We start from the raw sequence: 13834 nt of genomic DNA, 5'->3' as shown, positions 1-13834 counted from the left end.
GAGGGGCAGATGGAGAAGCAGTGTCTCTGCTGAGCGAGGAGCCTGATGTGGGGCTCGATCCCGGGACTCTGGGATCACAACCTGAGCCGAAGGCAGACGCTTAACTGACTAAGCCTCCCAGGCATCCTGCACATTTTACTTTTTAGTTCTCTGCTGTATTTTTCAAAGTTGCAGCTCTTGTTTCCCCACCGGTAGTATACAGCCCATCCAGCTTCGCCAGCACTCGTGATTGTCTATCCTTTTGATTGTGGCCAGCATAGCAAAGTGCCTTTTCTCTGCAGTTTCCATTTATGTTTCTGTGGAAGGGTCTCCAGCCAGCTTGTCTGCCAGTGCGGGTAAGAACAGACCTCAGGGTCAACCAGAGGTGGGTTCAGATCCCAGCCTGGCCTCATCTTCTGTTGCTTGATGGGAATCAGGTCAGACCTGCTGGAAGCTCTTTCTTGGTCCCTGGTGCTCCCAGTAGCAAGGCCAGCCCTGAATGAGGGGCCCTGAGCCTGTTTCTGACCTTGCCTGCTCCCCAGCAACTGCATCCCTGAATTTGTCCCTCTTCCAGCATGCTTTTCACCAAAATGTCAAAAATAGCTCCTCAGGCAGGTGTCAGACTACCTGATCCAAAGTGGCTCCCCGTCCCCACCCCAGGAGCCATTCTCTGACCCTGCATCTTTCCTCCAGGGCACTTTCCCCCTGTTTACCAGTTTGATCCTGTTGATGGTTCCATGGGTGTGTTTCCCTCTGGACCCTGAGCTCCAGGAGGGCAGGGCCCAGAGCTGTCTGGCCACTGCATAGCACAGAGCCTGGCATACAGTAGGTGCTCAGGAAATCTTTTTGTCCACACACAAAGGAAATATTTTCTGTCTCTAACATACCAGTGTTTTTACAACCTGGCTCTTGGGTGGGAGAGAGGAAGTGACGTGCCCAAGATCTCACAGCCAGGAACTGCGGGACCCCAGAGCCCCCACCTTTTACCATGGTGGTGTCCCTCACGTTGGGAGATGCAGAGACGAGCTCTTGCTGGTGAAGGGGATGGGATGACAAATGCCAGAAGGAGTGGGCTCCAGGCCATGGTGGGGGGAGGCTAGGCAGTGGAGGCCTGGACCTGGGTGCCGGGGGCAAGCCCTTCGGGGAGCACATGTTGATTCCACAGAGCCCCTGCTCTGTGCTGGGTGGTGCTTCTGCCCAATAGTGACCATAACCGTCCTGGTCCTGCCTCTTAAAGGCTGAGCAGCGAGGGGACAGAGCTGGGAGGAGGAAGAGGACAGGATTAGGAAGTAGCAGGTGCAAGGTGAGGGGCAGGAAGAACCTCCCCATCTCAGGCCCTTCCTGACATCATGAAATTCTTTGCTTCTGAGCTTCTGTTTCTGAGTGAAGGTTCTTTTTCTGGGAAGCCCTACCTGACCTCCCTGGCCTCCCCGCCTCCTCATCATCCTGCTGCCCTTTTCCTTCCTGAGTAACAGACAAGTGGGTTAGCCTCCCTGAGCCTCCATTTGCGTGGCTGCTGATTGGAGATACTCATGGTTCTGGCCCCACAGGGCAGTGTGTGCTGTTTGTGGCAAGGACTTCTGTCGTGGCTCACACTCTGGCTGTGTTTATCTCTGTTTGTTTCCTGCTAGCTAGGAGCCCCTGGAGGGATGGGCCCTGCACAGGGCTGGCCACAGAGAAGGCCCTGTTTGCCCAGGGAAGCACCTCTCAGACAAACCCAAGGCTTACAGAACCTGGCCCTGGTCACCTTTCTGCATTATCCCCAGTAGACACCTTGCATCCTGGGCTCTAGCTTCAGGGAGCAGTGTGGACCGTCCTCACCACTAGACCATGTCTCTCTTCCTTTCTGTACTTGCTGCCTCCTCTGCGGTGTCCCCTTGTTACGTATTTTAGGCCTCAGCTCCAATGGTCCCTTCCTCCAGGAAGCCCTCCTTGACCTCAGATGTCCCTGCTAGGATCCTATATCTCCACCCTCTCCACTCTGGATCATCCCTGTCTGGGGACTCTTGGGCTCCCCGACTGGACTGTGATCCCAAGGAGGGCAGCACAAGGCTGTCTTGGTCATTTCTGTGTCCCCAGCGTAGAGCTGGTTTTGGGGGAGTGTTTTTGTCTTGAAGGAATAAGATCCACCACCCTTCCTGGGTGACTTTACTCTTCATTCTCCAGTTACTGATCAAGGCACCTGCTCTGTGTGCTTAGCCCTGTGCTGGGCCTTGGCATGCAGTGGGGCCTCAGACCGCTCCCATGCCTCAGGTGGCACCTTCCCTCCTGACGTGTGTCTCTGTTTCCTGCAGGTGACCAGCAATGGCAGCATCGGGAGGGACCCGCCAGCAGAGACCCAGCCACAGAACCCACCACCCCAGCCAGCACCCAATGCCTGGCAGGTCATCAAAGGCGTGCTGTTCAGGTGAGTGCATAGCGGTTGGTTTTGTTCACTGAAAAAAAATCAAGTCAGGAAAGTTTGAAGAAGAAAAGGAAAAAGTCACTGGGATGAACCAGCACCCTGTTAGTGGAGATCTGTTTCTTTTTTTTTAATATGATAGAGTTTTCTTGTGGTGGTAAAATACAGTGTTGTGGGGTTTTATTTGTTTTGTTTTGTTTTAAGATTTTATTTTTAAGTACTCTCTACACCCAATGTGGGGCTTGAACCCATGACCCCAAGGTCAAAAGTCCCATCCTCTACCAACTCAGCCAGCCAGGGGTCCCTAAAATACATATTAATTTGCTAGGGCTGCTATAACAAATGGCTCAGGCTAGGGGCAGGGGTCAGGGGGACTTAAGCTACAGAAATTTATTTCCTCACAGTTCTGGAGGCAACAAGTCTGAGATCAAGGTGTCAGCATGTCTGGTTTCTTCTGAGGCCTCTGTCCTTGGTCTGTAGATGGCCATTTCCTATGTCCCTACATGGCCTTCTACTGTGTGTGTCTGTGTCCTAGTCTCTTATAAGGTCACCAGCCCACCCTAGTGACCTCACTTAGCTTTAATCACCTCTTTAAATAATACAAACATAGTCACTGAAGTGCTCAGGGTTAGGACTTCCGCATATGAATTGGCCTGGGACGGGGGTCAGGGGGAGGGAACAGGGGCACACACGCAGTTTAGCCCCAACCCGTGCATTACATAAAACCTTCCATTTTAAAACCTGTTTTTAAGTGCACAATTGTACAACCATTACCACCACTCCATCTCCAGAACTTTCTCATCTCCCCAAACTGAAACTATGTCCATTGAGCACTTACCCTCCGTTTGCCTTCCCTCCAGCTCCTGGCACCCACCATTCTACTTTCTGTCGCTATGAACTTGGCTGTTCTACTTACCTCATATAACTGGAGTCCTATAGGCTGTGCATTCGTGCCTGGCTGTTGGTGATCTTTGTGTGTGTGCATTCAGATGGTTCTTCCCTGGGTCGTGGGAGCCAGGGCATGCCTTCTGGAAGCTCGGCCCTTGACCGAGGCCCTGGGGAGATGCTGGGTGGGTATGGGGAGCTATACCTGAGGCTGAGTTCTGCCTCTGCTGGCCTGGACCTAGGGACAGTTCCCTTCTCTGCTCTGGGCCTTTTTTGCCCACCTGCAAAATGGACATTTCTTTGTCTGTCCAGAGATGTATTGTAGTGAAATGTTTTCAAGAGACAGGCTGTGTGTTTAAGCAGGCTTTTCTTTTTTTTTTTCTTTTAAAGATTTTATTTATTTATTTGACAGAGAGAGAGGGAACACAAGCAGGGGGAGCGGGAGAGGGAGAAGCAGGCTGAGCAGGAAGCCCGATGTGGGCCTCAATCCCAGGACCCTGGGATCATGACCTGAGCCAAAGGCAGATGCTTAACGACTGAGCCTCCCAGGCGCCCCAGACTTTTTCTCTCCTTAGTTGTGAGGAATTTCTTGGCAGAGTTGTTTGTTTAATTAAGATTTTATTTAAATTCCAGTTAGTTGGGGCGCCTGGGTGGTTCAGTGCGTTAAGCCTCTGCCTTTGGCTCAGGTCATAGTCTCAGGATCCTGGAGTCGAGCCCTGCAATAGGCTGTCTGCCCGGCGGGGAGCCTGCTTCCCCTTCTCTCTGCCTGCCTCTCTGCCTATTTGTGATCTATGTCTGTCGAATAAATAAAAATCTTTAAAGATAAATTCATTCATTCATTCATTCCCGTTCGTTAACCTGCAGAGTATTCGTTCCAGATGTACCCTACAGTGACTCGCCAGTTCCATCCGTCAGCTGGTGCTCATCACAGGTGTGCTTGTGCACCTGTGACCCTCGACCCCGCCACCTGTTTCTCCCATTTCTCACCCACCTCCCCTCTGCTAACCAGCATGTGTTCTGTGTAATGAAGGGTCTGTTTCTTGGTTTGTCTCTCTTCCTCCCTCTCTTTCTGTTTTTTTCCTTTCCTTGTTTGTTTTGTTTCTTAAATGCCACAGAGGAGTGAAATCACGTGGTATTTGTCCTTCTCTGACTTACTTTGCTTAGCCTAGTACTCTAGTTCCATCCGTGTTTGGCATAGGGCCAGCTTTTGTTCTTTTTTATGGCTGAGTAATATTCCAGTGCGCGCTTACCTGCACGCATCACCTCTTTGTCATTCATCCATCAGTTGGTGGACACCTGGGCTACTTCTAGAATTTCACTGTTGTAAATGCTGCTGTAAACATCAGGGTGCATGTATCCCTTTGAATCAGTATTTTTGTATTCTTTTTTTTTTTTTTTAAGATTTTATTTATTTACATGACAGAGAGAAATCACAAGCAGGCAGAGAGGCAGGCAGAGAGAGAGAGAGAGGAGGAAGCAGGCTCCCCACTGAGCAGAGAGCCCGATGCGGGACTCGATCCCAGGACCCTGAGATCATGACCTGAACCGAAGGCAGCGGCTTAACCCACTGAGCCACCCAGACACCCCAGTATTTTTGTATTCTTTGGGTAAATACCTGGTAGCGCCGTTGCTGGGTCTACGGTAGTTGTTTTTAATTTTTGGGGGACCCTCCGTGCTGTTGTGCACGTGGCTGTCACCATATCCTTTCCCACCAGCGGAGCAAGAGGGTTCCTTTTCCTGCACATCCTTGCACAGCCAAGTTGTTTAAAGGAGCCCTCCCTTGGCTAGGATGGCCTCACATGGCCGTAGCTTGCCACCAAAATGGGAGATGTGGTCTTTATTCTGGGAAATCTCGTACCCTGCTGAAAGCAGGAATTTTGTTCCCGAGGAAGAAGAGGGTGGTTTGGGTGGCCAACTATGTGTCTCCTCTAGGCTGTCTTACTTGTTTGTTTTTTTTTTCCCCTAAACTTATAAATTTATGAATAATACACACTTATCATAGAGAGTAAAATCAAAGAATACAGATACATAGAAAGAAGAAAGTAACAGAAGTGTCGCAGATCGGGGGCCGTCCTATGAGCATGCACGTGCAGTTTGCCTCCAGTGTGATTGTAGATGGTTGCTCACAGACAGTTGTTCAGAAGAGAGAAAAACTGAGAACAGCCTGCTTGTCCACACCAGAGGATCAGCTCCAGAAATGGGGGAGGGGGGATGCCGTGGAAGTGCCTGCTAGAGTCCGACGTTGTGTAGGAGCACAGGTCTGTTCCAACGTCTCAGTCCCCCCACCTCCGAACCGTGTGTGCAGGTGGGCTGATGGTCCCTCTTGTGTCTGAGTTTCCATCTTGAGTTCAGAATCCTGCCAGTTAGCTCGCAGATCACGAAGGGATGCTATGAGACTCTGGTATCTGCTCAGAATTTGGCCAGGATCACTTTTGTTGTTGATGTTAAAAAAAAAAAAACCTTAGAAAATTACAAAGAAAAACAGCTGGAGGAAAAAAAGACAACAGCCCACCATCCCAGATGCAGTCAGCCCTCACAGTTTGGTGTGGGCCATGCCCGCCGGCCCGGCGTCCTCCAGTGGTGCCACCCAGGACGCGAAATTCTTCAGTGTTCCGCCCGGACTCTTGGGCGCCATGCCTGACATGTTCCAACCTTCTTCCACGGCGGGGCCTCTGTTCCCTCTCCCTTCTCTGTTCCACTCTCCCCTGCCACGTCCAGTAAGCACCTGGAGTTTTCTTACCTATGTGTTTCGTTTCTTTCTTTCTTTTTTTTTCCATGCTCCAAGCAGCTGCGGATAAAGATTATTTTTATCTTTCCCTTCACTTTTACATAAGAGCAGCCTGTTTTACACAGTTCTGCTCCTTGATTTTTTCTCATTAACAGTATATCTTAGAAATCTTTCCACATCAGTACAGAAGGGCACTTCCTTCTGATAGACATTTTTAATACACTTCCAACGGAGGCTCATTTCCTCCCTTAGAATCAGGCCGCACCGAGCATCCGCCTAGCTGGGGGCCCGGAGACCATCTTGTCTGGCACTCTGAGAGCGGGGCTCAGGGTTTGTTTTCAGGCGCCTGGGAACTCTACAAAGCTTCGAGTAGATTGCGTGAGAATGGACTTTTTGGGGGAGAGAGGGTGGAGTCTGGGATTCACCACCTCTTCATGATACACCCCTGGTTACCTGGCGTGGGGGATGGGACGGGAACCGGGTGGGAAAATGGATGAGATGGGAAAGTGTTGTTTCTGTCTTTTTATCTATTTAACTTAATTCTGAGCCCGGGAACGTAGGATACCTAGGTGGGATGGGACAGAAGATCCAAAGTCTCTTTTTTTTGCTGAGCCAGGAAGTTGAAAGCATTAGGGGAGTGCCAGTTCCCCTATAGGCCTGTTGTCAGAGGGTAGGGCTTCCTGGCCTGGAATGTGTGGATGGAGGCATGTGGCCATGTGCCGTCTGAGAGGATCCACAAAACTGGGGGCGTGTAGGTCACACAGGTGCTCTTCAGGGAACTGGGGATCTGGAATCCCTAAAAGACATCTGGTCCCATCAGCCTTGTTTTACACATGGGGACCCAGAAGCCCAGAGGGAGTGGGACTCCCACAGGCCACACACTAAGCCAGGGCCAGGCTGCCACTGGGTGTCCTTGCTCCCATACCCTCCCTTGGCATATGGGAGCCTCTCTTGGAGGTGGAGGGTTCCCCTGAGATTACCAGTTCCAGACCTTCCTCAGCCGTGTGCATCAGGGACTTCTTGGGGAGGCAGCAGATGGCTCAGCAGGGCCATGGCCCCTGAGACCCCAGACCCCAGGGCTCCGGAGCTTCTACAGGCCAAGATGAGTTCCTGTGCCTGATCCTGCCCCTCTGTGTGGTTTGGGATCCACCTACACTAGAATTCCCTTGTAGTATTTTTCCATTCCAGAGAGTTTGTCTGCATCTTTTCCTGTGATGAAACACTTCAGAAGTACTTATGAGTGCGTACCAGGCTTCGTTCTAGACGGCATATACTTATCATGGGTGCATATGTGCATGTACTTAGATAGAGATACAGATAGCCATCCATGTATTTAATGCTTATGAACAACCCCATGAGGTAGATGGTGTCATTATTCCCATTTTAACTGGGGAGGAAACGGAGCTCTGGAAAGGTTAAGAGTCTTACCTGAGGTCACACGGTTGACAGGAGGCAGAGCTGGGCTTCAGGACCACGTATAGCAGCTTAGAGGCCGAGCGCTCAACCTCTGCTGTGTTGCTTCTCATAGTAATTAATAAGTACTCGTCTAATTTAGTAATTACATAGCAGCATGTGTCTGAGTGACCTGAATTAACGCAATAGCAGTTTTTTATTTCTCTCTCATGTACTGTTCTGGACTTAAACCAGGATTCTCCAGTTTTCTGAAACCCAGATTCTTTCCTGCTTTTTGTTTGACCTTCGCTGGGTTTTACCCCGTAGCTGCATGGCCTAAGATGGCTGCTGAAGATCCAGCCATCACATCTGCCTTCTAGGAGGGAAGAAGAAATCAAGGAGGCATGTTTTGTCTCTTTAAGGACACTTTTCCAAAGCCCAGCACAATACATGGTGTTTACATCTTATTGGCCAGGACTTCACCCTGTGTCCACTCCTAGCTCTAAGCAAGGCTGGCAGCATCCATCTAGGGTTTCCTTGCACCAGGTTCAAGGCTCTGGCTGTGACTACCTGGTGCCTCCCGGGGAAGACTAGCTCCTGCCTGCGTCCCCTAGTCCTGGGTGTGGTACCACGTGGGGTCTTAGCTTCTTGTATGGTAGCTCTCTAGTTACCTGATGTGGGCCCTCGGCTAACATTTCTGTTACCCATCAACACACCTAGCAAATGTCCTCAGACACAAAAAAGAAACTTCTTTCTACTTTTTTGGTTCCAGTCTTCCCTTCAGTTTTTACCTGGTAAATCTATAGTTTTGTCTATTTAGTGTTTTTAAGAATACGTACTTACGTATACTCATGTGTAAACTTTTTTTTTTTAAGATTTTATTTATTTATTTGACAGACAGAGATCACAAGTAGGCAGAGAAGCAGGCAGAGAGAGAGAGAGGGAGGCAGGCTCCCCGCCGCGCAGAGAGCCCGATGTGGGGCTCAATCCCAGGACCCTGGGATCATGACCTGAGCCAAAGGCAGAGGCTTTAACCCACTGAGCCACCCAGGCACCCCTACTCATGTGTAAACTTGATAAAGAACGTACATGAGAACATATGTGAGCAGAATATAATCTTATTATAGCAGGATATATAAATGTTGATATGTTCTTAGTATATTCATTTTTACTAAGTTTTTCCACTTGGTGGTTTCCCTTTTTTTTTTTAGATTTATTTATTGAGAGAGCGTGCAGGTGCACGTAAGTAGTCAGAGCAACAGGTAGAGGGAGAGAGAAAAGCAGGCTTCCCACTGAGCAGGAAGCCCGATGTGGGGCTCAATTCCAGGACCCCGGGATCATGACCTGAGCCGAAGATAGACTGTTAACGGACTGAGCCCCCCAGGCGCCCCGTCCAGTTGATTGTTTTCAACAGGAGTGTTGGTCTGAATAGCCTAGGCCAATATTAACCACAGATTGGGACTAACCCTTTACTTCCTAGCCCCCTTCTCAAGCGTTCAGTTGATTTTAAGTCCTAAAATGTTGCTCTCAAAGGTACTGCGCCTCTAAAATGCTGAAATTCCAGATTCTTAGCATTCTCTGGCTTTGGGATTCCCGGGGCTTGGCATACTCGGTTTCCTAGGTCCGAGGTTGTAAGGTCTGAGTCTTGCAGCCCTGTGACCACCGGGGACTTCTGGGGGACTCACGGGGCGGGGGTCTGCATGGAATCGGGGATGGTACCCCAGGCATGGCGTCTGGGGGCATCTTGTCTTCTCACCTGCCTGGTGACTGCCTTCTTAGGGGCCCTCCCTCCTTGGTCGCCAGCCCCGGGTTAGGCCCCCAGTGTGTGCTGTGTAAGAAGGAGGTCGGGTGGGCCCACGCTGGAAAGAAAAGGCACGGGCCTCACGGTTTGCTCTGCTCACCTCCACAGGATCTTCATCATCTGGGTCATCAGCAGCTGGTTCCGCCGAGGGCCGGCCCCTCAGGACCAGTCGGGCCCTGGAGGAGCCCCGCGCGTCGCCAGCCGCAACCTGTTCCCCAAAGACACTTTAATGGTAACCGCTGGCTGGGAGGCCAGACTCGGGAGACAACTGTGTAGGGGAGGGTGTTAGGGGGTGACGTGGGCCGTTGGGACGGACCCGTCCTTGGTCGCTGTCAGCTGGGCACAGGTCTGGGCTTGAGGAGATCCGGATCCGTCCTTAGCCCCTGAGACCGGTGTCGTTCTAGCAGCACCCTGAGGAGAAAGTAAATTCTTTCTTTAGGTTTGTGGGGAAGAGGGACAGAGAAGGGTTCACTCAGTTGTTGAAAAACTGTCTAACGGCATCCTTATGTATTTTATTTCCAAAGTACGTTCAGGTCTTAAAAGTTGCACAGGGAGAAGAAGAAAACAAGTTGCCCAGGGGGGTGTGCGGGTGTGCAGGGACGGGAAGGGAAGGAGTGGGGGGGAGAGAGAGTGGGGAGCCAGGCAGAGCAGCCCCTGAGAGCGAGAAGAGGGAGGCGCATGCTGTCCTGCCGGGTCCCAAGGGGCCGGGGCTTGGGGTTCAAGAGCCCCTGCAGTGAGTGCCCAGACCCCAGTAATTGAGATTTCTCCTGCCTCTCGCTTCTCTGCAGCTCTGGGAACCCCGACTGCACAGCATGCCAGTTGGGGAGGGTGACCACTGCTCAGAGAGGCTGTCCATGGGCCTTCGGGGCTCTGTTCGGAAACGGCCACGGGCACCTGAGAAGGGAGGGTGCTGAGGGCTGGCTCTCCATTCTCCCGGCTTTTCCGGAGTCCATTAACCCCCTCACAGCTCTCTGCTGGGCGTTCTCTGTGAGCCTGCAGAGCTCCGACCAAGCAGGCTGTAAGAGAAGGAAGAAGACCTTTCAAGGAGATTTGATCCCTTCTGACCCCAAATTCTACCTTTGTTTTGTTGTTTTTAAAGTAAAAACAATGGGGCTCGAATTCAGTTTGCATGCCCTACCGACCAAGGCCATTCGGTGCCGAGCCCGATTTCTAGCTAGCAGGCCAGTCATCCTTCCAGTGTTATTTTGCTCACGAATGCCACAGACTCAGACCAGGACAGCCGTGGTGGGGGGTGGAGGAAAGAGACACCGGGTTCTCCGCCCGGGGCTGCTGTTCTTCCCTGGCCCCCTTTCCATTCCCCGCGCACAATCGGTCATCTTAGTGTGCTGACCGCTGCCCCGGCTCTTGGTCTGCTCGCTCTTCGGCCACCGTCCGAGGCCCTCAGCAGCAGCCCTGAGCTCCCTCCCTGCCCGGTTCCTCTTCCCGCAGAACCTGCACGTGTACATCTCCGAGCACGAGCACTTTACAGACTTTAACGCCACGTCAGCGCTCTTCTGGGAGCAGCATGACCTCGTGTACGGCGACTGGACTAGCGGCGAGAACTCTGACGGCTGCTACGAGCACTTCGCCGAGCTTGACATCCCACAGGTGCAGGCGGCTCCCGGGCTTGGGTTCCAGGGCTGTGCTGTTCCTGCTGGAGGACCTCTTCTTGAACCGGCTTCTGGTCCTGCAGCTTGAGTTTGGGCTCTGAGTCTGGCGCTGCTGCCGTTCCCATGCTTTGTGACCACAGGGAGGCCCCGGAGGTCTCTGGGCCTTGGCCTCCCCATCTGAAAAATATAAATAGGGTTGTAATTGGCCTCGGATCCTCCCAGCTACCTCCAAGGGCATGTAAACCTGTGCTTTAAACCAGGAAAGGATTAGGAACTGACCTTGGGGGTGGACCAGGCAGCCCTGTTTGAAAGTAGTAGTTAATACCGATGGAGCATTTACTGTGTAGGGCATCAAGCTAGGCTGACTGGTGGGAACCTCCCTGCTGCCTTAGGAAGTGGCCCCTATCCTCTGTGACTGACTGATAAGGAAACTGAAGTACAGAGAGCTTGGGTGACATAAAAGGTAAGAGATCTTATGAGAGAGAGATTTGAACTCAGGTGCTCTGGACTCTGGCATCCCCAGGCTCAAATCCTGCCTCCTATAGGAAGCCTTTCTTGACAGTCAAGCTCAGGCAGTGGGTCCTCTCTGGGCTTCTGCATCTAGGCCTTTGCCCTCTGGGTTGTCACTCCCAGAGCTGGTTTGGTCACCGTTGCGTCCCCAGCTCTGCTCAGCATAGGACCAGTACATCAGCAAATACATCAGTCAGTGAATGTGATGAATCAGTGGGTGTTGATATCTCTTTGGGGCTACCCTTTCATTCACTTCTCCCCAGCAGGTCTTCTCCTCGGCCCCTGGGGCAGGGGGCATGTTTGCTCCATCTGGGTGCCTAGAAGCAGGGTCTGGGCTCCCGTCTTTCTGAGGCAGGTGGGATAACTCTGCCCAGAGCGGTTCCACCGAGACTTCCGGCCAGCCTCTAGAGCCCTCCCTGAGATGCAGTCCCAGGAAGGGCAGCAAGTTGGATGGTAGAAGCCATTCCTAAGCATGCCAGTCTATCCCCCCTTCCCGGCTTTGGGGCGGGAGGTGGCTCAGTTGTGGCTGATTCTAATTCACTATTTGCATTTCCCATGAGGAGCCACAGGGGAAGCACCAGGTTTGGTCAGAAGTGAAAGGGCGGGAGGGTGGGGGGTGGAGCCTGGCCAGAGCCTTTCCCGGGGTTTCTGTGGGAAAATCAAGGCAGGCAGGGGAAACAGCTTAGAACTGGCTCCTTCAGATGTCAGATGTCAGTGGGCTGTCAGCTAGAGGGGTGGTCTCCAGCTGCATGTACCCTGTCCTGGGTGATTTAGGGAAGCTTAGTGTATAAGAGTTTTTATTTTTTATTTATTTATTTATTTATTAAAAGATTTTATTTATTTATTTGACAGAGAGAAATCACAAGTAGACGGAGAGGCAGGCAGAGAGAGAGAGAGGGAAGCAGGCTCCCTGCTGAGCAGAGAGCCCGATGTGGGACTGGATCCCGGGACCCTGAGATCATGACCTGAGCCAAAGGCAGCGGCTTAACCCACTGAGCCACCCAGGCGCCCCTGTATAAGAGTTTTTAGATCAAGGGAGTAGGTGGAGTGTGGGCTTGGGATTGGCTGGTTTGCATTCGAAAGATGTGTTCAAAGGCAGGTGAGTTGTTTTTGGGAATTCGGAACCCTGGAAGGGGCAAGTCTCCCCAGCCAACTAAGAACCCCTCCTCCATCCCCCAACCCCATCACCCCTCCACACACACTGTCCCAAGGTGTTAAAACAGTAAACTATACAAACTATGATGAGCACAGAGGTGGGCTTAAACGGCAGGGAAGTGAGGGGGACAAGTAAATCCAAGTTCTGAATGGAGCTCCAATGGAGGCCTCTGATTGGCCTTGGCTGTCCCCTTGGGGTCTCTGGCAAATGGCCATCCTCTTGGCTTTCCTCATCTGTAACAGGTGGGGGTGAGACTAGTCCTGGTCCCGGGGAGATAGTAGGTGACAGGCACAGGCAGAGCGGTCGACACAGATGGGGAGAGGCAGAGCCGCACAGGAGCCCCACAGACTGGGTTCATATCCACTCATTCACCATGTTACACAATCCCTGTGTGAGGCCTGTGGCCTCGTCTGGAAAACAGGGGTCGTCACACCACACGAAGTGTCAGGCTTATGTGTGTCGGTTACACACACGTGAGTGCGCTGGGTTTGGGGGAGACCACCTGAAGTGCTTGGAGCGGGGCCCTGGCCTTCATTTTACTGTCAAGTGCGGTGATGACTGGCATTTATCGACCTCCTGGGTGCTCTCAGATAGTCTTCCCGGTGCTGCTTACCTGCAGGGCACAGGCAGGTGTGGAGGCCCAGCTGGGCGAGATGGAGCCTGGGGTTCCCACAGCCAGCGTGTGCTCCTGCCGGGACTGTCTCGGCAGGTCTGACGTGAGCAGTTTGCTCTTGGTTGCTCAGCTCCACGGCCCACCCACGCGCTCAGTCTCGGGGAGCCCAGGGTGGTGAGACTGCGGGGCCTAGTGCCGGGAGGGGCTTCAGCGTGTCTTTTCTTCCCATTGGCCCGCCTTGCAGAGCGTGCAGCAGAATGGCTCCATCTACATCCACGTCTACTTCACCAAGAGTGGCTTCCACCCAGACCCCCGGCAGAAGGCCCTCTACCGCCGGCTCGCCACGGTCCACATGTCACGGAGTAAGCACCCTTGCTGTGCGGCAGGGACCCCACCCCTCACCCCCGCCCCGTGCCAGGCCCACCAGGGCAGGTGGGAGGCCCTGGCCCAGGGAGGCTGGGGTCGGTGGGCTGGGCTCAAGCCCCATCTACCTTCTGTGCCTCTATGGACACCTGTGCGTGGACGGGAGAGGAGGCAAAGAGCAGGCAGAGAAAGGGACTGTTGAAGGGCAGGGGACAGTGTTCCTAGAAGAGTGGGTCCGGCTCGTGCTCGCTGCCGGGCCTGGTCAGAGCAGACACTCAAGGATGGTCTGTGAAGGAACAACAGAAGGAGTGCGCAGGGCAGACAGGAGGGCCTCGGCCCTGCTGGATCCCGTGTGAGGTCTGTAAATGCGTCTGTGTCACCCCGGACGGTGCGAAC

At 52.7% G+C, this 13834-nt stretch overlaps 1 protein-coding gene across 1 annotated transcript in view; it reads left to right on the top strand.

Annotated features, from left to right (window-relative positions):
• Nucleotides 1–13834, top strand: part of CLPTM1 (CLPTM1 regulator of GABA type A receptor forward trafficking) — a 29391-nt gene that overhangs the window by 4646 nt on the left and 10911 nt on the right. The window contains exons 2-5 of the mRNA XM_004767639.3: nucleotides 2274–2386; nucleotides 9295–9418; nucleotides 10636–10794; nucleotides 13320–13437. Of these exons, the coding sequence (XP_004767696.1) occupies nucleotides 2274–2386; nucleotides 9295–9418; nucleotides 10636–10794; nucleotides 13320–13437 (514 nt within the window). The remainder of the gene's footprint in view (nucleotides 1–2273; nucleotides 2387–9294; nucleotides 9419–10635; nucleotides 10795–13319; nucleotides 13438–13834) is intronic.

Source organism: Mustela putorius, unplaced genomic scaffold (assembly GCF_011764305.1).
Source record: "Mustela putorius furo isolate JIRA1106 unplaced genomic scaffold, ASM1176430v1.1 tig00000196_pilon_pilon_pilon, whole genome shotgun sequence".
Lineage (NCBI taxonomy): Eukaryota > Metazoa > Chordata > Mammalia > Carnivora > Mustelidae > Mustela > Mustela putorius.
This window is presented reverse-complemented; position numbering and strand designations above follow the sequence as displayed.